Source organism: Pollicipes pollicipes, unplaced genomic scaffold (genome assembly GCF_011947565.3).
Source record: "Pollicipes pollicipes isolate AB1234 unplaced genomic scaffold, Ppol_2.1 Scaffold_6138;HRSCAF=7277_pilon_pilon_pilon, whole genome shotgun sequence".
Lineage (NCBI taxonomy): Eukaryota > Metazoa > Arthropoda > Thecostraca > Pollicipedomorpha > Pollicipedidae > Pollicipes > Pollicipes pollicipes.
In genome coordinates this window covers 35,491,505-35,514,291 of record NW_023596818.1, presented here as the reverse complement: position 1 = coordinate 35,514,291, position 22,787 = coordinate 35,491,505, and the positions used below count along the sequence as shown (strand labels likewise).

General features: G+C 55.8%; 1 protein-coding gene across 3 annotated transcripts in view; it reads left to right on the top strand.

Moving 5' to 3' along the window:
* Window positions 1–22,787, top strand: part of Marf (Mitochondrial assembly regulatory factor) — a 70,043-nt gene that overhangs the window by 855 nt on the left and 46,401 nt on the right. For 2 of the 3 annotated variants that reach the window (XM_037229209.1, XM_037229210.1), the window contains exons 2-7: window positions 2,097–2,299; window positions 3,001–3,127; window positions 3,835–3,997; window positions 4,746–4,889; window positions 5,849–5,935; window positions 13,347–13,451. In XM_037229209.1, coding sequence (XP_037085104.1) covers window positions 2,113–2,299; window positions 3,001–3,127; window positions 3,835–3,997; window positions 4,746–4,889; window positions 5,849–5,935; window positions 13,347–13,451 — 813 coding nt within the window. In that variant the 5' untranslated portion in view covers window positions 2,097–2,112. Of the gene's footprint in view, window positions 1–1,213; window positions 1,378–2,096; window positions 2,300–3,000; window positions 3,128–3,834; window positions 3,998–4,745; window positions 4,890–5,848; window positions 5,936–13,346; window positions 13,452–22,787 lie in introns of those variants that run through there. The other variant, XM_037229208.1, reaches the window with a different exon arrangement.

Below are 22,787 nucleotides of genomic sequence, written 5' to 3'. Positions count from 1 at the left end.
TAATGCTCGCTTTCCATTAAGCCCATTTTGAAGCTGACATTTTGTATAATTATTGCTGTTGGACAACAGAGCTAGGAAAAAAACTGAGGTACTGTATGTGTAATAATGCTGTAGTGTGCTTTGCATTCATATACATGAAACACAATAATTCTATTTTGGCTGGTTGTTTGGTTAGTGTGGTAGGTTTGGTAGACTTGGGAAAGTATGCTCACTGGCTGGTGTCAGGCACTCAGAGTGCTTAGCATGGTGGTCTGATATGATATTGGCATACTTGCCAGTGCTTGTAAATATTTTTCTGAATGCAATCACATTTGGTGACACAACAACTTTAGCAAGTAAGCTGTTCAACAGAGGCACTATTCTGACACAAAAAGGATCTCATCTCTGCTGATTGCAAACATGAGGCTGCTGCCTTGGGGGGATGTTGGCAAGTTTCACCAGGTATCAAGTGTCCATTTGGAAGAAAGCCTCTTGATTACCAATTTACTTGTAAGTTAGCATCTAATAACTATGCTCATTCTGCCCCTGCATCTCCTCTGGTACATACTTCAAAGGTATACTTTTTTAGGTGCACTTCACATGGAAAGTGTTGAACCCTTGCAATAAGCTTGGTGGCACATCTTCGAACACACTCCACAGCATCCTGGTCTCCACACAGCATTGGTTCCCACACTCAGCTTCCATATTCAAGGAGTGGGCAAACAAATGCTTTAAACACCTTGGACTGTGTCCTGATAGCAAATGTCATTTTGGCAAGACTCAAGGCTCTGATGTTTTTCATAACATCCCTTGCAGTGTGCTCATGGTTAGAAAAATCTCAATAAATTCCTCTTCCCATGTCAAATTCACCACAGAATTTATCAAGCTCTGTTTATCTGATGTTTTAAGTCCAGGTTTAGCTGTCCAGCATGCAAAATCATTTACTTTTGCAAAATGAAGGAAATCTTTTCATTTCTGAGCACAGGCAAAGTGTCCATACCAAGCCCTCTGTCATGGTCAGCTGCTCCAATGATCACAATGGCTAAATGCCTCCTGCCACAATGGTCAGCTATGCCTCAGTAAATTTTTATGTCATTCACAAACATTGTGGAACAGCTCTTCAGTTCATCAGACAGATCATTCATGTAGCTCAGAACAGCAGGAGCCCTAGCACTGCACCCTGGTAGACTCCACTAGTCACTGTAATCCATTTGTTGTTTTTTCCTTCCATGATCGCTGTTTGTTTTCAGTCACGAAGGCCCCATGGCCTACCCACGCAGTATTTTTACCTTCAGTCGGCACATTCATGAGCTTGGATATCAAACACTTTTGTGGTACCTACCAGTTATCAAGCTGCAATAACTGAAAAGTTTTGGTTTAAAATGAGCCTGATGGAAGGTGGGTATTTGGCTCCAGGCATAGAGCCTTTTAGACATGTATTTAGTTCTGCAATGTGATTTCCGACCTCACATAATTCTGACATGAATGACTCACAGTTTGCCTACTATGTCATGTCAGTTGAGATCAACTTATATTTTTTCCAACTAAACATGTCTTTATGTGTGGAGTGCATACTTTTGTGAGTCAGCACATTATACCATTTACCTGCAAGAGTAATATGAGGTATCATGAATTATTGCCTAATGATATATCTTAGTCTTCTCCATGGTGCATCTAGCTCTTCCAACAGTCACTGATAATTTCGACATCAGCTGGCTGCAATGTTCCCTTTTCATCGAGACTGCTTTCATCACTTTTCAGCATTCAACTGGATGGAGCGATGAATGGAGTAGTTCAGGAGATGGTTTCAAAAAATTGCATAGGAATCCCCGTCATATCCTGCCAAGGGTTATAGCATTCAACTCTGTCATCACGTCATTTGTCTGACGTCAAGACAAAGTGCATTGCAGGCTTTTATAGAATGTTTGGGACTTCGCACTAATACGGCTAGCTGTAATTGTGTGGGCAGTTGTCGACGTCAAGCTTGGTGTGCTGCTGATACAGCGCACGAGGTGCTACGCCGGTTGTATGAACAGTGGTCACAGCAAACTCTGACCAGTGGTCGTGCCTGGCCCGGCAGTCGTTCGGACAGGCTTAGTGACGTTTCTGACGACCAGTTTCAGCTGGGCTGCCATGTCTGGCTTGGTAGCAGGTGCCACCAGTGGTGCACCAGCCGGGGACAGCAAGGTTTACCGCAAGATGCGTCAACAGTCGCCCTCAGCCTCGCCTCTGCAGGTGTTTGTCAAGGCCAAGAAGCGAATTAACGACATATACGGCGATATAGACGACTATGTCTTGGACGTCGTGCACTTCATTGACAGTGAGTAGAGTTTTGGAAACACGTTTGTAACTCGCTGTTGTGTCGATCTTTTTAGAATGGACTACTCATAGGTTGTGGCATGTGTTCAGTTCATGAGGTTTTTAACACTATATGCCTTACATAAGCATCGTCGTACTGATTACATACTATGTCGTCGTATTGATTACATATATACACTTTTAGCTCAGAAGAGCTTCAAAAAGGTGGAAGCTGTGAGGATGTCTTGCTCTGTTGGAATGATGTAGCTGGCATTGGTTGTTACTTATATGTGTGCATTGAGTTCCTGTGCTCGTGGTAGGCTGGCTTGCCTGCCCAAGTTGTTTACAAGTAGTTAATATATGTGTGCCTCATTGCTCCGCATTATCGCAAGTCGGAGCTAAGTTACTCTACATAATAGCCAAGCCTTCCATGAAGCATTTGTCACCTTAATTTTTAAAATGCAGCGGCTTCATGACGTATGTAGGATGGATCGAGGTATCTGGCATTGCATACAACCCAGAAGCATCTTAGTCCACGAAAGTATTGCAAATCATAACCCAGATGTGTGGCGCTGTCCTTCCAGCAGTGTTATCGCATCCTTTCAGCAGTGTTATCGCATCGCAGATCGCAAAAGCCTGCGAGGGTTGTCTAACCGTGCTGCGGTCGTGCCGAGTACACCACCCGTCCGCCGCCGGCTGACGTGTTTTGCCCGTGTTTTGCAGATGTGCCGCTGGACAAGGGTCTGGCGAGCGCTGACCAGGCAGAGGCCGTCCGGGCCTACCAGAGCAAGGTCAAGGGCATCCGGGACGTGCTGGCCCGCGACCACATGAAGGTGGCCTTCTTCGGCAGGTGCGGCCGTCCGGCGCCCCCTCTGTGCGCCGTGTCGGCTGGCTCAGTCGCCTCCACGCCCGTCCGGCTAGTGTCTGGTCAGCTGCCGAGCCTGGCCGCTGCTGATGGTGTTCTCCGTGTGCCCCATCTAGTCTTGGGCCCCGCCGGTCTGCTGGTCCCCTGCTCCCTCCCACCATCCCTCCCTCTCGCTCCCCTTCCTGCTATCCTTACCCGCACGAGTGTGATCCGCCCGCCCCCTGTGCCTTCCTGTTAGCCCCATTCACTTGCCCCCATCCACGGCCCGTGCCCTCTTGGCCGTTATCTGTGTCTCATATCCTATATGTTGTCCAAGTCCGTGCTCTAGTGGCCCGCCCGCCGTCTCCCGTGCCCTGCCGGTCTCTGCAACCGTTCCGGAGCCCTGCCGCCACCGTGCTGTTCATTCTCAGGCGGTCACTGTGCGCACATCTGGACACACGACGAATTCCCTGTGTCCAAAATAGCATCACACATGCTCATTGCAACGGTATTTCCACATCGCATCACGTGTGGGGAAATGTGAGGCTGCCACTGACATTCGCCCCCGCCGCTACCAGTTCGTCACGTTGACGTGTCTACGGCAGTACCGGTGGGTGTTCGCTCGCGCTTCTTCGTCGGTGGCCCGCGCGCACACCGCGCCTCTCCGACGCTCACTGTCCGTGCTGCCTCACGCGCTCGTCCGTGCCTGGCAGGACCAGCAACGGCAAGAGCTCAGTGATCAACGCCATGCTACGCGACAAGGTGCTGCCCAGCGGCATGGGCCACACCACCAACTGCTTCCTGCAGGTGGAGGGCGTGGACGGCGAGGAGGCGTTCCTCACCGTCGGCGACGACGGCCAGCGGCGCAGCGTGGAGGTCAGTCGCCCCGGCTCCGGCGCGCCCTCCGCCGCCTCACCGGAGCGTCCGTCCAGCAGGGTCTTGGGCTGGGCTCAGCAACGCGTGTCGCCCCTCGGGTGACACGTTTTCTCGTTTGTTTTGTTTGGGGCGAACTCTCGAGGGATCTGCTTGTCGGGTGCTGCGCCCTGACATGTCGGATGTTGGTGTCGGAGTCGGCCAACCTCCTGACACACGTGGGGTAACCGTATCCTCCTGTCCAAGCTATAGCGACTGGGGCGCGTTAGCAGTTGGTGGACCGCTTCATCATCACGCCGTTCAATATGCCTATCACAGATGTTTAATCCCTTACCGCCGCTGGATCCCTGCCCCGTCTGTGCAGTTCCTTCGGCTAATGCTGCTTGGATGCGTCCCATGTCGAGCCCCCAGGGGGTGGAGCCTCATCCGTCCATGAGTCGTTCGACCATCGTGTCCGTCGTTTCCCGTTTCACCATATTCTGTTTTGACAGTGTCCCGTCTGGCCATGTCCCGTCTGGCCATGTCCCATCTGGCCATGTCCTGTCTGGCCATGTCCCATCTGGCCAAGTCCTGTCTGGCGGTGTCCCCTCTGGCAGCGTCCCACCTGGCAGCGTCCTGTCTGTCATGTCCCATCTGGTCATGTCCCATCTGGCCATGTCCCGTCTGGCCATGTCCCGTCTGACCGTGTCATATCCGACCGTGTCCCGCCTGTTCGTCTGCCGCTGACCGTGTCCCGTGCCCCCGCCGGCAGTCGGTGGCGCAGCTGGGCCACGCCCTGCACAAAGAGAAGCTGGACGAGTCGGCCGTGGTGTACGTCCACTGGCCCAAGCGGCGCTGCCACCTGCTGAGGGATGACGTGGTCTTCGTCGACTCGCCAGGCATTGACGTCACACAGGTGACAATCACACCTGTCACCTACCACACCTGTTACCTGCCACACTTGTCACATGCCACACCTGCCACCTACCATGCTTGTCACCTGTTGCATCTGTCACTTGTGACACATGTCACCTGCCACACCTGCCACCTATCACACCTGTCACCCATCACACCTGTCACCTGCTGCACCGTCACCTGCCAAACCTGTCACTTGCCACACCTGTCACATACATCACACCTGTCACATGTACCACACTTGCCACATCTGTCACACATGTCATACCTACCACATGTTATACATGTGAAATCACCTTAACACATGGCACATGTCATACCTGTCACATCTTTCATATCTGTTACACCTGACATGTGTTTCACACCTGCCACATGTGTCACACCTGCTCCATGTGTCACACTTGCCATGCTTTTCACACCTACCACACCTGTCATATGTCACATCTGTCATGCCTGTCATACGCCACACCTGTTGCATCTGTCACACACATACCTGCCACACCTATCACACCCGTCACACATTTTACGTTGCTGTCCATCACTACACGCCTTACTTCTTCCATTGGCTGACTCAGCGGTCGCGATGTTTTTTTTCTTGATTCTGCTACCCCCTGCCCTGCTGCCTCAGGCTGTGCCGTCGCCCCGCGGCTCGGGGTCGTGCCGGCCGACATCCGCTGTCTGTTGCCGCGTCCCTCCCACCCTCCGCAGGGTCTGTAGTCTGGTGATGTTCCCACGTTCTGTGGTCTGGCCCATCCCTCCCATTCTCCGCACGGTACGTAATCGGGTGATGCTCCCACGTCCTGTAGTCTGAGGTACCCCTCCCACCCTCCGCAGGGTACGTAGTCGGGTGATGCTCCCACGTCCTGTGTTCTGACCCACCCCTCCCACCCTCCGCAGGGTACGTAGTCTGGTGATGCTCCCACGTCCTGTGGTCTGACCCATCCCTCCCAACACCTGCAGGGTCTGGACGCATGGATCGACGCCCATTGCCTGGACGCGGACGTGTTCGTGCTGGTGGCCAACGCCGAGTCGACTCTCATGCAAACGGTACGTCTGGTCGCCGATGATCGCGAGAGCTGTGCGCCGCCAAGCGCCCGGCGCCGGCCACCGTCACATAGAGCGGACGTCGCCCAGTCGATCCAAACGCACAGAGTTCGCCACCGGACGGATCCTGGTGCCAGCGACGAGTCACGGGGTCGTCTCCCGGGCAGACGGTGTGTCACGGGGTCGTCCCCTACGGCAGGCTGTGTGTCACGGGGTCGTCTCCCGGGCAGACAGTGTGTCGCGGGGTCGTCCTCCGGGCAGACGGTATGTCACGGGGTCGTCTCCCGGGCGGACGGTGTGTCACAGAGTCGTCCCTCAGGCAGACGGTGTGTCACGGAGTCGTCCCTCAGGCAGACGGTGTGTCACGGGGTCGTCCCTCAGGCAGGCGGTGCGTCACGGGGTCGTCCCCCAGGCAGACGGTGTGTCACGGAGTCGTCCCTCAGGCAGACGGTGTGTCACGGGGTCGTCCCTCAGGCAGGCGGTGTGTCACGGAGTCGTCCCCCAGGCAGACGGTGTGTCACGGAGTCGTCCCTCAGGCAGACGGTGTGTCACGGGGTCGTCCCCCAGGCAGACGGTGTGTCACGGGGTCGTCCCCCAGGCAGACGGTGTGTCACGGGGTCGTCCCCCAGGCGGACGGTGTGTCGCGGGGTCGTCCCCCGGGCAGACTGTATGTCACGGGGTCGTCCCCTACGGCAGGCTGTGTGTCACGGGGTCGTCCCCTGCGGCAGGCGGTGTGTCACGGGGTCGTCCCCCAGGCAGACGGTGTGTCACGGGGTTGTCCCTCATGTAGACGGTGGGTCCCTCCGCGGCCTGGCCGCCGTCGGGGGGCGGCGACAGTCGGCTCTCGATCAGCGGTGCTGAGCTGCGCCGCCCGGCTGCTGGAGAGGCGGACACTGTAGCTGGCTTCGGGCAGAGGTGCTGAGCTGGGCCGCCCGGTTGCTGGAGAGGCGGACACTGGCTGGCTTCGGGCAGCGGTGCTGAGCTGCGCCGCCCGGCTGCTGGATAGGCGGACACTGTGAATGGCTTTGGGCAGCAGTGCTGAGCTGCGCCGCCCGGCTGCTGGAGAAACGGACTCTGCGGCTGGCTTCGGGCAGCGGTGCTTAGCCAGTGCAGTCTGGGTGCTGTGGTGAGGTGGACCGGGCAGTTGAAGCGAGGATGGACGTTGGAGCCGACTGCAGCGAAGTTGTCGGTTATCTCCGTGGTCGGTATTCGGATGGCTCTCCACTGGTGCTGTCTGAGGTTATCGGTGCCTCAGAGTGCCGACAAGGGAACCCGTACTTGACATCTGTCCCCAATGGATGATATGCAGGGTTTCAGACTTGTCTACAGATGGCGCAACTCTGCAGTCTTGTAACCGGTTTAATGAATGGAGCGTTCCAGTACTAAACTATAGCATTGCTTGCTATTGATGCACGATGTAAAATGTATTGTGGGGTATGCCAAGGAAGGTAACGTTTTAGGGGCTATCTTTAAGCTGCAACATGCATCACGTCCCAGCTCATCCGTATGCATTCTACGATAATTGCAGTGCACTCGTAACTGGCCCCTGGAAATAGGCATATCTAGTGGCCTGCTCATTTCACCGTCCCATTCCCATTGGCGCCACTCCCGCGGGGACTGCCGACCAGGGCCGTCGCTGTCGCTGCTGCGGCCCGTTATCGGTCCCCGCTGGCCTGCGCAGCGAGCTTGACTCGGCGCATCGTCGAAAATTCGCCGAGTCTGTCAGGGAGTTGGCAATGTGACTGATCTGACGGAACTGAGTCTCAGGGAGTCTGACAATGTGACTGATCTGACGGAGCTGAGTCTGTCAGGGAGTCTGACAATGTCGACTGGATCTGACAGGGAACGGAGTCTGTCAGCGAGTCTGACAATGTGACTGATCTGACAGGGAGTCTGCCACTCCCGAGTGCTGAAGCGGAGAGGTACAACAGGCGGTCAGCCGTGGACAGTGGGCAGCGCCCGGTGCGGATATATGGGAGCCCTCTGGCAGCCGTGCTATCAGCAGCCGAGCCGTGCGGGAGGGGGACTTGACGCGTGACGGTGATGCGGAGCAACGCTTGGACAGGATGCCGTCGCGACGGCTCAGCACGTCGTCTGGACCCCATGTGCCTTCGTCGCGTGCCGTGCTGTGGCAAGTCTAGAGCCCAAGTGCTCGCTCTCGTAGTCCAGCCACTCGCTTCCAATAAGTGGCCTCGGCCGGACGTAACAGGTACTGCGTGTTGTGGTACAGGTACAGGTACCCTGAGACCTGCCCGTCTTCAGCGGGAGACTGTCAGGGCCTGTCAGCAGCGTCGCTGGCCTTACATGACGGTGGTCTCAGGATCACCAGCCTGTCGGACGCGGCGGTGTGACTTGAGACAGAACTGTCGGCTTATGTATATTCACGCGCAGTGTGGGACATTCACGACGCACATACAGGCAAGGAGCACATTGAAACGTGAAATGCTACGCGCATGCTTTGCTCCTGCGGGCCGCTATGCGGAGTGTGGACCTTTGCGGCCATTGGAGACTGGGGGGTAGTCTCGTGCCTCCTCGGATGAGTGGTTCCCTGTCGGACTACACCACCTGTCAAAGGTGGACGGTGCGAACTTTGTGCGGACCAGAGGCGCTCCTAGAAGGTCGTTGCGGTCCGTCTCTTACGGTACGGCTGGACGCAGGGGAGGGACGCAGCAGTCTTCCGGCGAGGGCGAAACTCACGTTCCCTCGCTTCGTACGCAGATGGATTCGCTTACGTCACAACGCCAGACCATTTAAGCAAAGGTGTGCCCCATCCCAAATCAGCCACGGCCCAGCATTCAAACTAATTCCGATGCACATGCCCAAACACAGGTATTCGATTGCGTCTGGGCTCAATGTTCTAATCGAAATGGAGAACTAGATCAAAGCGTTGAACTTAGGAACACAGTGAGTTGAGGCGAGCTTCAGGCACGGCTTGTAAGAGAACCGCTCCAGATTCCACCACTTGGCGCGGGCCCCGTCGTGGCTCTGTTGACCACTCCCTGCTCTGTTGCACGCAGCTGTGGAATAAGCTCTGACGGCCAGTGTGTCCTCAGTGTGTGCCAGTGTGTCAGTGCCGACGCAGCAGTGTTCTCGTCCTGCTGCTCACGCGAGTGTGGCCTCCGCTACCAGGTGGCGCTGCGCCTGCGCGCGCACCGGCACTACCAGATGGCGCTGCACCAACGCGCGCACCGGGTCAAGGTGTTTGGCAGAGGATGCCTGTTCGCACTGGCTCGCTCGCGCGCCGCCCGGCGGCCGCCAGGCCCGGTGAACAGTACATTGTATCAGCCATTGTTGTAAAACAATCGAAGGAAAACTTTGCTAACCGTCGCCTTGATAACGGAGAGGGTTAACATGATCCTCCCATAAGATTTTCTGAAGGATATCTCCGTTTCGACGTGCAATCGTGGCTAGATTTTCTGCAGCCTCTGGAGCACTAAGTGCACGCTTTTCGCACCGAAAACGTGTCTCTTGCATGCTGATCTGGTCTCAGACGTGACGATTTTTTAGGTACACTGCACGGTGATTCACGGCCGGCGCAGTCGGCAAGCGTCAACTGATGAGTGAGCCGATTGCGTGCAGTCGGCCGATACTGGTATATTGTACTGGTACATATATATATATATATATATATATATATATATATATATATATATATATATATATATATATATGCACATTATTTTTATCGCAGTTTCTGCACAGATTTGGATAATTTTAGGATTTACGTGTCTTGCTTTTGAAGTGTATGTTGTGTTTTGTTTAACCTTGCTTAGCGTCGCTCACTCGAGATCATGAACACAGCTTAAAACCTGTAGTAATAACGATATTTCAAAGGTTTGCTTGACAGTTCCGTTTACATCCTGACATATCGCTGGTCGATAACCGGCAGCATAATAGCCCTAAACTCATAATGTCGAAAAACCAGCAGCTTAGCTTTTTCTTGCTTATGCCGAGAAAAACCCCAATTGGTTGGATTGCGTGCATTGGCTCAAATCTGCAAACATTGTTTTGTAGTGTTAACATCCACAACAAAATGTGCTTAGGCACATTAAAAATAACCGTTGATAGCCAACGAAATGGACGAAGATCGAACGGTGATAACCTTATTGTCTCCCTCATGCAGCTCCGAAGATACCTGCACACAGGCAGGCACAAATGGCATGATGTACATTCTGGTGGATCTGATTCTTGATTTTTGACCCCCTTCTGGTGATCTAGGGGTACGCTCGGCGCTGCCTGCCGTTTCATCCTTCGGAGGACATCCTCGCCAATCCGTCTGGCGGTCCGCTCGTTCGGCGGCGCGTCACCGACCATTCCGCTCCCCCCCCCCCCCCCCCCCCCATTACACACCTGCTGCCGTCACGGGACCTCAGAGGGCCTCTCTTGGTCGCAGCGACGGCCAGCGGTTGACTACGGCTGACGTGTCCCGAATCGGCCAACCAGTGAACGCTGCGACGCGGCCATCTCGTGTCGTATGGTTCGCACCAGATAGTTCCCCTTACTCCGCCCTTTCGGCCACCTTCTTTCTTGGGAACCGTGTTGTCACATGTGTCATCTCATCTAAGTCCCTCCGGATGTTACGCAGTGCCGAGCAGCGTGTGCCCACTGCTCCAAACTAGCGTGCTATGCGGGATTTGCCGCCGCCACCGTCATAGCCAGCCGCCATGACTAGAGGTTTTGGCCAACTCTGTCAGAATACGTTGAGCAACCTACTGGACGACGACGCCCTTGTGGTTAAGTTAGATAACTAGGGAGCTGATAATTTCTAATGTGTTAAACACCGTGCTCAGTCCGTCGTGAAAAATCTTTGAAATATGTTGATTTGTCTTGAAATAAGACCTATGCGGAAGTCGCCGAATTTCACAGTTATCACCCGTCACCGTGGCATGACAGATGTCAAGAGAGGATTAGCGTTCAGGTGCGCTTTGTTTTAGTCAGCGTGCATTTCATCGTGCATGGGCCCGATTCAACTCCTTTTTAGGACCGGGGACGACCCATGACGGGCGGAGAGGTCGATTACATAACAGCTGCGTCAACATGCATAGTATAACAACTGTATGACATAGCACTAACAACCGCGTCGACAGGCAGCGTTTGGTATTCACCATTTTCCCTGTCGCCGGTTGTAACAGAGCCCCCCCCCCCCCCATTTCCCCCTCCCAGGCCGATTCCCTTTAGTGGCCATCACGCTGCTAACCACCAGGGCCGGTGAGAGAACCCACGTTGTCGGGCACCGGACGTCGAAGCGTGAGAGTCAGCTCAGCTAATGTGCCTCCGGGACCGCCGGTTACATAAACGTCTGAGCTCTTGGCGTTCCTGCTGCCGATTACCCCGGAGGCCGGCACATTTTGCTAAACTAATGAGTGCCGTTTGCAGTCCTTAGACGTTTTGACGAAGCTGTGAATCAGAGTCAATATTTCGTGATCATCAGCGGGTTGACAGCAAATCAACAGGTGCACGGGTATGTGCAAGCGTTACGTCTCGAGCATAACAATATGGGGGAACTGATCTCCCTGATACGTAACTGCCACCTCCACCCGAGCGTGACCGCACTCCGCGCGTATTTCGTAAGCCACGATTATCACCCTTTGTCCGTTTGGTATGCTCGTTACGTTTTCTGGTTCACTTCATAAGGCTGTAATGCTCGTTACGCTTGCGGTCAGCTGTCATGCCCGTTGGGTTGTCGGGCTCCCGTTGCACCAGCAGCGTACGTGCCCGCTATCGAAGGAGCCTATCGAGTGCGCCGCCTTGTGACGGGGCAGCCGCCGGATTCGCGCTGTGTCAGGGCGGCCGACCATGACAGGGCGCGCTCCGGCCGCCCCGTCGTGGCGTGCCGTGTCACGGCGCCGCGGCGACCCGGCCGTCCGGCGGGTGTCGTCAGCGTGACCCGGGGCTGACCTTGGCGGTGCGTGGCCGCTCGGCCGGCGCGGCGATGACCTGTCGGCCGGGGCGCCGCTGCTGCCGAGCCGCGCCGCCGGCCGCGCCCCGCGGCGCCGCCGGTCGCTGCCCGCCGCCGCTGATGCGGCCGGTGGCGAAACGACCTCCCGCGGTGACCGGAGCGGCCCAGGGGGACGGGCGTCAGGCTATCGGGCGCTCGGGCGGGGGACGGCACGGTGCGTGAGTCAGCACGACTGTTTCAGATCACGCTCACACAAAATAGCCACTCAGCGGCAAGACTGACTGACTGGACACCCGTCTGACCCTCCAGGTCACCTGCGGCTGCGGCCTCACAGCCAGCGAAAGGGACGCCGACCTGGGCCAAGATCGGTTGCCGCGAACCGTGCTGTTCTGGCTGTCTGGCCTCACCAGTAATATGTTGCGATTCACGTGCTATACCATTTAATCGTCGTGGCCGACGTATCGCGCTGGAGGCATGCCGTGCCGTACTTCTGTCCCGCGGTACCGATGTTGCAAAGGAGCCGGGCCCGGTGAAAGTCTTGTTTGGTTACATAAGTTGCGCATTGCGGCACCTCCTGACTCACATGACGTCTCTGGTTTTGCCAGTTGCTCGCTCTTGACGCTGCTGTTTTTTTTCCGTAAAATATTGACTTGCACGGGTTTGAGATAGGTCCGAATCGCCGCCGCGCACAGCCATCGCGGCACAGTGCTCGTGCCAAATCGCTCCGGAGCAGCCTCCATCCATTAGAGGGTTGACGCTGCCGGTCTGCTGCGTTTGTTGCGAAGTGAAATGAAAGGGTTCATCACAGTTCTATTTTGGCTCCAGCAGTCATTAAGTTGGAAATATATTCAGTGCTTGTTGTGTGGTTCCCACCCCGTCAGCCCCGAACCCCACTGCCATGAACAGAGGACGTTCCCACTCTTCTTGGTGTACCAGACACTTGACCTTGACCACTTGTAGACACTTGACCGCTTTACACCCTGGTCACTCATACAGTGACCTGGTTAGCGGGTTGTCTCCATCCTGCAGGTGTAGTGGGGGTGGTTGGTGGCGCTATCCCCGCTGATGTCATCGTGGCTACTGCTGTGATTGTTCACATCACTAGTGGGGGCTCATGTTGCTGTTGGTATGTGCGGCAGAAGCTCCTGTTGGTGGCAACACGATTGCCCCTCAAATGGCGTTTGTGTGCTGATGTTACCATTGAATGTTAAAAGGTCATTGGCGAACAGCCTTCAGTGCACAGTATGGTATGGCGGTTGCCACGGCGACGACACAGACGCTCCGTAAGACAAGCGTGTTCGACATGTTCTCCACTGAAACACGCCAGCTCCGGAAGTCATGCCACGCCGATGTTTCTAGCTAGTCGCCAGCAACGCAAACAGACTGTATCCCTAAGAATGCAAATTACGTTTGGCCCCAGTTTTCATCTGTGCATCTCTCCACACAGACCAAGCCGTTCTCTTACAGCTATAGGACAGTCACTGACGTATTGTGCGTTTTCCGTGCTGTTTTCAGGAGAAGAACTTCTTTCACAAGGTATCGTCCCGGCTCTCCAACCCGAACATCTTCATCCTGCAGAACCGATGGGACCAGACCGCCAACGAGCCGGAGTTCATGCAGGTCAGCTCCCGATGGCGGCCCGTCACGGACCCCGTCCAGCGTGTCACTCACGATCGGACAAGCTAACCCCTCGACAGCAGCGGCGGATCAGGTCGAAGCAGGTCATCCGGCTCAGGGACGTACGCACGGTTTCACAGTGGAATAGACACTACTCAAAAGTGAGCACTGAGAACCGAGTTACGTGCGTCGCAATTCAACACTTATCTTAAAACAGTATCGGATTCGCTCGATCTCCCTAACTTCACGTGTCTTCATGGAAGTTTTGCACGTCAACTCTAGCCACGTGCAAATTGGGCGCAGGTAACCCGGGGGCTCCTACGTGCGTGCGCCCGTTTCCGATCCCCTCAGCAGATCGCACGTGATCCAAACATCGAGACTGATCGGGTCAGACCAGGCCAGTCTGGGACTTGTGCCGTGGCAGTCCCAAAATCATCTCGACGTGGACCAGGCCAGAGCGGTTCCAGAGCGGACCAGGCCAGGCGACGACCGACTGGGCGCGGCTCCACACATTTCACGGCCGTGGACTGCCGCGCCAGTGTCATATGTCGACTCGCTGCGCCTCGTTAAGGCCCAGATGGGCGTGGCGGACGAGCGGTCCGGGTCACGACGGGCGAGCTTCAGCGCTCCGAAGGCGGCGGCGAGTGCGAGTGCCCGCGCCGCGCAGTGCCGCCGTGATGTTTGCTGTCCGGACCGCTTACGCAAATCTGGGCCAATCCGGTGCAAACGGCGCGGACAGCACTGATGGCTTCAGCCGTTTGCGCAAGGCCATGGCGGAGGTCTGCCATTGAGAAAGCCGGCAGCCGGCGCTCATGCGTGGCTGCCGCGCTGGCTGATTGGCCTCGCGTTTTGCAGCTCGCCGCCCGTCAGAACGTGCGGCTGCGCCGGGCGTGCCGTGCTCGCTGCGATCCGTTGGCGGCGGCTGTCGCGGGTGGCGCCGAGTCGCTGCGCCGCGGGGGTTCAGTGGGTTGTCATAGTTTGGCCGTGGCTATCCAGACGGTACCCCCTTCGGATAGGCTGACTGATGCTGATCCGTGTCTCCTCAGCATGGTGTGGTGCCCCTGTGTCCTCAGCGCGACGTAGTTGACCTCGTGTGACCTCGATCTGCTGGTGTTTGAGTTGCGAGAGCCACTCGACGTTAGTGTTTGTCGTCGATCCGACTTAACCTAAGTAGTCCGTCGTCGCCGCCATGTGGTTGCTGGGACGGTGCTGACTGTAACCGAGGCGAGCAGCTGGTCTGACCCCACGTGGCTGCGGCGGTCAGGCGACGCTGACCCCGCGTGGTGTCGATGGCTGGCCTCTGACCCCGTGTGACCCCTGCAGGGCTCAGAGGAGGAGCGGGCGGTGGTGAGTCCGCTCTCGTTGTACCTACGCAGCCTGGCAGGAATGGACCTCAAGCTAATTAGACCGCGGTAGTCCATTCATGGCCGTATGGCGCTTGGCCCACCGCTTTGCTTCTATAGCTCTAGCTGCGTCTGCAAGTCCTAAGCACATGCTGCTGACGTCGTGTTTTATTTGGCAGCGCGCAGGCCGTCTTTGTTTCGCGCTGATGTCCCTGTTAATTGGCCGTCTTTTGCTTTGTCGGGGGGACGTCGGAGATTGGCTCACTACACTCGGATGCTTATAGGTCATGTGTGCAGATACGTGGGCCGACACTGGGTCAGAAGGGTCTTGGTCGCACCTTCGGCCTCTTCGCTCGGTGAGCGTCAGCCACGATCTGAGCCTCCAGATGGGCCGCCGGCCGTGTGTGAGGCCCACGTCAGCTCCCTGTTTCGGCGGCCCCGGAGCGCCGGCGCTCCGGGGCCGCCTGCGGTGTTCGCCCCTCGTTAGGCAGCGCCCCGGCGCCCAGGCCGCCATCCGACGCCCTGGCGTATGATCCGAAGCCGTGTGGCGGCGCGGCAGACGGAGCCCGGAGACCGGCCGACGGCCGGACGGGCGCGTGTCGCATCTGACGCGCTCCGACACCCACTCCTGTCGCACGGGACGGGCCAACGGTCGGACGGGCTCGTGTCGCATCTGACGCGCTCCGACACCCACTCCTGTCGCACGGGACGGGCCGACGGCCGGACGGGCTCGTGTCGCATCTGACGCGCTCCGACACCCACTCCTGTCGCGCGGGACGGGCCGACGGCCGTACGGGCTCGTGTCGCATCTGACGCGCTCCGACACCCACTCCTGTCGCACGGGACGGGCTGAACAGGCCCCCGGCCTCCGCTCTCAGCCTGTTCTCTGGGAGCACGGCGTCTGGCGGCGTGGTGCTGTTGACATCGCGCCGGGAAGCCTCCCTGTCTAACGCATCTGCGGCGGCGGTTTTACGCATGTTTGGCGCTAACGGCGACCAGTATATTCCACACTGGCCTGCCTTGGGCCTGTTTGCCTCGTGCCCGTCATGTATCTGCTTCTGCTGACCTGACCACGTCTCTTCGTCTCTGAAAGGTGGGCCAGCAGCGGCATATGATAGTGTGGCTGAGCCCGGCCCCGCAGTCTCACGGGGTCGGTGCTGAGAAATAAGTACTTCAACATGATAAGACCAATGGCAATTCGCTATCCAACTGGCAACGATTGTAGACTAAAAATATTTGAAACCTGTTCATTTTGTAAGGGTTTTCGGCCCACAGCAAGGCTTTCCGGTTATCCTGCCTGTAGAACAAGGGCAATGACAATGGATGAAACCAGCTTACTACAAGGAGCAACACTAAAGTTGCCGCTTGTACAAGATAGGCTTTCTCTTTTTATCAGTCCAGAACCTTACTTAGCAAACGGGCTTCTATGCTTGTATAAGGCATAGCGGCCCTGAGTTGCCCGCCAGTCACGATTTTGACTGTCATGGTGTACTTTGTACACTTTTGACTTGGCTTATATGTTTGCATGGACGGATGGCTCCTCGATCTGCTTTTCAATATGTCAGGCTGTTCCTTGAAGTTGAGCTGTGACAGTTTCAAGTATTTCAGCGCAAAGCTGTTAAGCAGGCGGCGCCATTCTGTCGTAGCTTTGCAATGTGCAACTGACCTGCATATGCATCGACTTTTTGGCCGCTTTTCAATGCGTCGATCATCGCGTTTTAGTTCCACACTCCTTTGACGTTGATGTGCGGCCCCTGCAATGACTGAGATCAATTCCCGTCGACACGACGGCGACGTGTGATTTTCGAGAACGTCCTTTGGCGTGGATCCCAGTAACCTCGTATTCACCGAACGAATCGAGAGCGCCCCTCTGCGTGGATCCCAGTAACCTCGTATACACCGAAAGAACGTGGATCCCAGTTGCCTCGTATACACCGAAAGAATCGAGAGCGCCCTCCTTCGCGGATTCCAGTAACCTCGTATACACGGAAATAAATGTTTCATTGACACTTTCGTGTAATAGTCTTCCAATGCAAATCCACTTAAATCACCTCCTGGCTACTGTCTCCTCCATACAGACGGCGGAACCCTGTTCTATCAAGTGGAAAAATATGTGCTTTCATCCACCGCCAATATGCTGCATGCAGATCCTGTTCGCCCGGTGGACGGCCGCGGACCACCGGCAAGGCAGGAGCAACTGAACGCACCCAGGTGCCGATCTAACTGCACCACCCTGAAACGTTTACCCATGGTCCATCACTATGCAGCATGTGCAGAGAATTGGGCGCGTGCCAAAACAAAGCGAGATTGGGGGGGGGGGGCGTCATTGGAAAGAAAATTGTGGCGGCGATGGCGGAGAGGTCGCCGGGACTGGTGGAATGGACAGTCTGGACTAGCATTGCGACGTACTGCGCGAACGTCTGATCGTGGTCGGGATATCGTGGCGTTATATGGACTCAGCCTGCCAGACCACACGCCGACCGGACGTACTGCGCGAACGTCTGATCGTGGTCAGGATTTCGTGGCGTTATATGGACCCAGGGTGCCAGGCCACACGCGGACCGCATACAATAGGTCCAACATGCACGCATCGTTTAGCGGTCAGCACACGCGCACTCACAAATCACACATGACTATCACTCGCCAGTAGCGACTCACTTTCGGCGCCCTCAGTGACGTCACTTTCTACCAGGCGCACACAGCACGACGGGATAGTTTTGGACCACATCGCCAATCACCAGCTTGAACAGCTTTCCAACGAGGATGCTTCGGTCTGGCTGTCTCAGGCGGCTCTTGCCTAGGCATCACATTGTGTCTGTCACCATTCGTCGTGTGCAAACTTAATTGGACTGTTCTCTTCTGTTGCACCCCATGTAGTATAAATCAGTTTGTAGTACAAAGTAAACATATCAGTTTTTTGTCATTGCGCCTTGCATTGTCAAAATGCATGCCAAGGCAAAATCTCCTGTGACATTTCAACGTATGTGCATTAGCCTCATTCTTACTAGAGTAATTTGCTGCACGGCCATTCGCAGTCGATGCACTCTAAAACACCAAACCAAACCACCTGCTTGAGTGATTACAATTGGTGCTCAATTTGACAAGCTGTGCTCATTCTATTGATGATATGGTGGATGCCGTCAATATAATCTTTATTCAACACTACAACTTTATTTAATGATTGCGTCGTGGCATGTGAAGATCGTTAACTCCACATAAGAGCTCAAAATGCCGAAACACCGGGAACTAGATATCTTCCTTACAGACATTTATATGGTTTGCTTCATTTGACTGGATAGTAGGGAGTTATAACTGATTTTGCTAGCAAAGGTGACCTCTCATGGGCAATGGATTAAGTATATGAAATTAAGTGAAACATTTCACACTATTTTATCCCTCATTCAGGCAACACAAAATACCAGTGCTTAGTCCCGAAAGCACGGGTCGGAAACGGGTACAGATCTCTGCGAACGGGCATCAAGACGACATAATTCCCACTGGTACCGACGGAACAGAAAACAAACGGTTGCACTGGCAGAAGTGTGTGCCGGTTCATGCAGACTAGCATGTTCCAGTGTACGCTAACCGTGGATCGGGCCGCTTTGACAGCGTTGAAGGCTCGTGTGCCAGCTCTGGGCGGCCGGAGCGGACGATGACTGACTCTGAGACGTGGGACCGTCCGTACGGGGTGTCGAACCTACCGTGTTTGCCAATCGTGAAGCGATTGTAACTCTGTCCGTCCCAGGCGCGTCAGTAAAAAAAAAAACAACAACAAAAAACGGGACGCTGCCAACATCACCTTTCCCGGAAATTGCTTCAAATATAACACGCCATAGTCTAAACAACAGAATTGGACCGTGCCCTATTTGACGCATAGCGCACTTAATTGCCGGGATGGGTGTTTGTCCAATGTTTACGTAGCAGCCACCAAAAAAACGCAGTCTTTCAAATTCCTCCATCTCTTCGATTTAAATTGTCAATACACATAAGTGATATTACATGTATCTGACTCCAACAGTGTCGTTCGGAAGCTCGTGTTCGAGCGATAAACAATGAAACAAAAATCATCATTTGCTCCGATCCGGTTTATTTGCATGCGCTCCGAAAGGCAGCTAATGTCCGTATATGGTGTACATGGTGATAGTGACTACATGCATTGCCGGCGTATCCCAAAAGGCGTCCGACTGGCTGCCACGGAGGTTGATCGCGGAGTGAGATGCAGCAGTCGCGGTGGCAGGTAGTCGTCGAAGGATCTCCTGGGCGTTCACTGTATTCTTTGGTGTACGCGGAATTTTCCATTGTCGAAAAGGGATACAGCTTCAAATAATTCAATAAAAACATTTTAATGCTGGCACGTGAACGGTTTTGCATGGCGTGTAGCAGCAGCAAACGTTTTGTATCTATTTGTCGACAGTTATTCTTAAGCGTTATCTATGCAAAGCAATTTGATAGGGGCATGTGCTCCCGGCTCACCGCCTCCTTGAATGCGCCACTGACTGTACTGATTGCCTACTCTTGAAGTCACAGGTCAGGATTATGCATCAGGTGTCCGGCCACCCTCCTCCCTCACAGCCCAAATCCAAATCACCCAACCGAAACAAACCCAAATCAAATATGCCCCACCCAAATCAACCCAAATCAAATATGAGTGCTTAGTGCTTTTAGGATCGGAGCTTTATATCTCCGTGGGGAAATAGCCCACTTTGTGGATGTGCTCAGGACGGCCAGTATGGGTGTTAAGCCAGGTAGCCATGGTGTGCGGTTCCATGGCTTTCAGGATTAGAATTAGAACATTTCGTAAGGTACATAACGCTTGGTTATTTGAGGAACCTTGAGTAATGATTGTTTTTTCATCTCGGAAACCGTATTTAAGGACATTTGTGTACCAATGCTATGAGTTATCTGACAGATGGCCGTAAGCCTTGTAGAAATCGGACCGTGTTTTAGCTCATCACCACCTATGTCAGCACAACGCCTGCACGCAAAGCGGCGTCGCCGCGGACAACATTTCGGCGTTGTTGGCGTCTGACATGTGTACTCCGTACCTATGAGAAATGCGCTATCTTCGCGACCATTGGGGCGCATGGTTTATTTTAACGCACCTCGAAATCAGTAAGGTTTGTATGAATGCTTCCTTGTGCTTTCGCGACGTTACCTTGGGCATGTTTGTTTCGCTCTGCAAGCGTGACCACTAATGACCGTAGCATAAACATTGGATCGTGCTGAATATCGGGCCTGGGCCATGGAAAGCCATGCATAGACGGCTCGTGTGTTGACAGACGCGTGTTGACAGATAGACAGTTCGTGTGTTGACAGACGCGTGTTGACAGATGGGATGTTGATATTTCAAAAGTCTACTGGCGTTGTGTTGGCACCAGCCCGGATGTGTGGTTACCGGCAACGTTGGGCCGTTACCAGCGCCGGTACCCACCTTCAGTGTGTTCAGCGCAGGCTTGTGTCCTGGTGCCGGTAAGCCAGTGGTACCGACCTTCAGTGTGTTCAGCGCAGGCTTGTGTCCTGGTGCTGGTAAGCCACTGGTACCCACCTCCAGTGCATTCAGCGCAGGCTTGTGTCCTGGTGCCGGCAAGCCACGGCACTGCGAGTCCAGCGACCGGCCCAGCTCGTTATGGCCGAGACGACTTTATTAATTTGACATCAGTGCAGACTGCCAGTGTAGTAATATCAACAGCTTGCACCTCCGCACCGTAAAGGACAGCTGCGGCCAATCAGACCACGTATTTCCCAGGCGCATTCCCCTGTGGGAGAAGGGCTCGGCCTGCGTGTTCATCGAGCGCGGCGACTGTGAATGGAGTTAGAGATGGATCTGTTCTCGCACGCCTTAACAGCAGAAATCAACAAGCCGTGGCTTGTGCGCCACCATTATGAGGTCGTCACAACAACGCGTTGCGTTTAAGTTTCACCGTATATTTGTGATCCAACGCCAGGTGTCGTTAGAGCGACGAACCGGCAAACAAATACCGCTCACTGCACTGCGCGCGCGGCGCGTGGGAGCGGAGTAACGAACACTTGAACAGTGAGGTGTTCCATTGGCACATCTATTTGCTGGGGCAAAGGAGTAACGATAGCGACGAAATGGAAACGCCTCAGTTGTGTCCTCGGGTGGATTGTTTCGTCGAAGTTCTTCTCTGCGCCTGAAAGGCGACTTGCTGAGCTCAGTGATAGCCGCCTCCATACCCGCCTCCTTTTCCGTATCCGCCGCCACCGTACCCACCTCCGCCGTACCCACCTCCACCGTATCCCCACCGCCGTATCCACCGCCTCCTTTGCCGTATCCACCGCCGCCATATCCACCACCTTTTCCATATCCGCCGCCGCCGTACCCACCTCCGCCGTATCCACCACCTCCTTTGCCGTATCCACCGCCTCCATATCCACCACCTCCTTTTCCGTATCCACCGCCTCCATATCCACCACCTCCTTTTCCGTATCCGCCGCCGCCGTACCCTCCTCCGCCGTACCCACCGCCTCCATATCCACCACCTCCTTTTCCGTATCCGCCGCCGCCGTACCCACCTCCGCCATATCCACCACCTCCTTTTCCGTATCCACCGCCGCCATATCCACCACCTCCTTTTCCGTATCCACCTCCGCCGTACCCGCCTCCGCCGTATCCACCACCTCCTTTTCCGTATCCACCGCCGCCGTAGCCACCTCCGCCGTATCCGCCGCCTCCTTTTCCGTATCCACCGCCGCCGCCATATCCGCCGCCTCCTTTTCCGTATCCACCGCCGCCGTATCCACCCCCGCCGTATCCACCGCCTCCTTTTCCGTATCCACCGCCGCCATATCCACCGCCTCCTTTTCCGTACCCACCTCCGCCGTAACCACCTCCCTTTCCGTATCCGCCTCCACCGTATCCTCCGCCTTTTCCATATCCGCCTCCGCCGCCATATCCGCCTCCGCCGTATCCTCCTTTTCCATATCCACCGCCACCGTACCCACCGCCCCCCTTGCCGTATCCCCCACCGCCGTATCCGCCTCCCTTGCCGTATCCGCCTCCTCCATATCCACCTCCTCCGTATCCGCCTCCTCCGTATCCGCCGTAGCCGTATCCACCAGCCGTGACCGTGCACAGCACGGCGCTGAGCGCTGTCAGGATCGCCTGAAACACGGACAGAGTCCTCAGACACTGACAGAGGCCTCGGACACGGACAGAGGCCTCGGACACCGGCATCCGTGGAGTGTGATGAAGACCACTGCTCTCACTCGTCCGCATCGCAACACCATCCACGCGAGTATAGTTCGCACCAGAGTCGTCGATTATGGATTAGGCTTGTCTAGTCCGCTCGGACTCGGTTTGGTGCACAGCACCAAACAGAGTCCGGGTCTGGGGTGGAGGGGCTTGATGGGCCGGTCCGGGCTGGTGGTTTGGTATTCGGGCTGAGCTGGACTGTGCGGAGCTGAGGGCCGCCGGGGAGCCGCGGCTGCGGAGATCGGATATGCGGAGCTGAGGGCCTCCGGGGAGCCGCGGCTGCGGGGGTCGGATGTGCGGAGCTGAGGGCCGCCGGGGAGCCGCGGCTGCGGGGGTCGGATGTGCGGAGCTGAGGGCCTCCGGGGAGCCGCGGCTGCGGGGGTCGGAGTCTGTGCGTGCGGCACCGCTGGCGGCCCACTGACCAGTAGCCTCATGTCAGCGGCCTGGAGTGAGGTGTCGCTCCGGCTCCCGGCCGTATATATGCGCCCCTTTCACGTGGCCCCGCCCCTTCACACACCTTTCGTGACGTAGTGACGTGACGGCGGTGGGGCACGCTGGCCGACGCCCGAGGGCCGCAGATTTGCTGGGTCAGGCTGCGCGGTCAGGCGCACCGCCGCCCGGCCCGGGCAGCGGCGGCGGCGGCGGCGGAGGCGCAGCCGGGCGCCCACAACGGCCGCTTTCCGCCGGTCGTCAATGCAGATACGCGATTCATCATTATGTTGCTACACCTGTCAGTGGTGTGGTCGTCGCCGCTCTGGGTTTGCAAATTTGTGGTGTAAAACG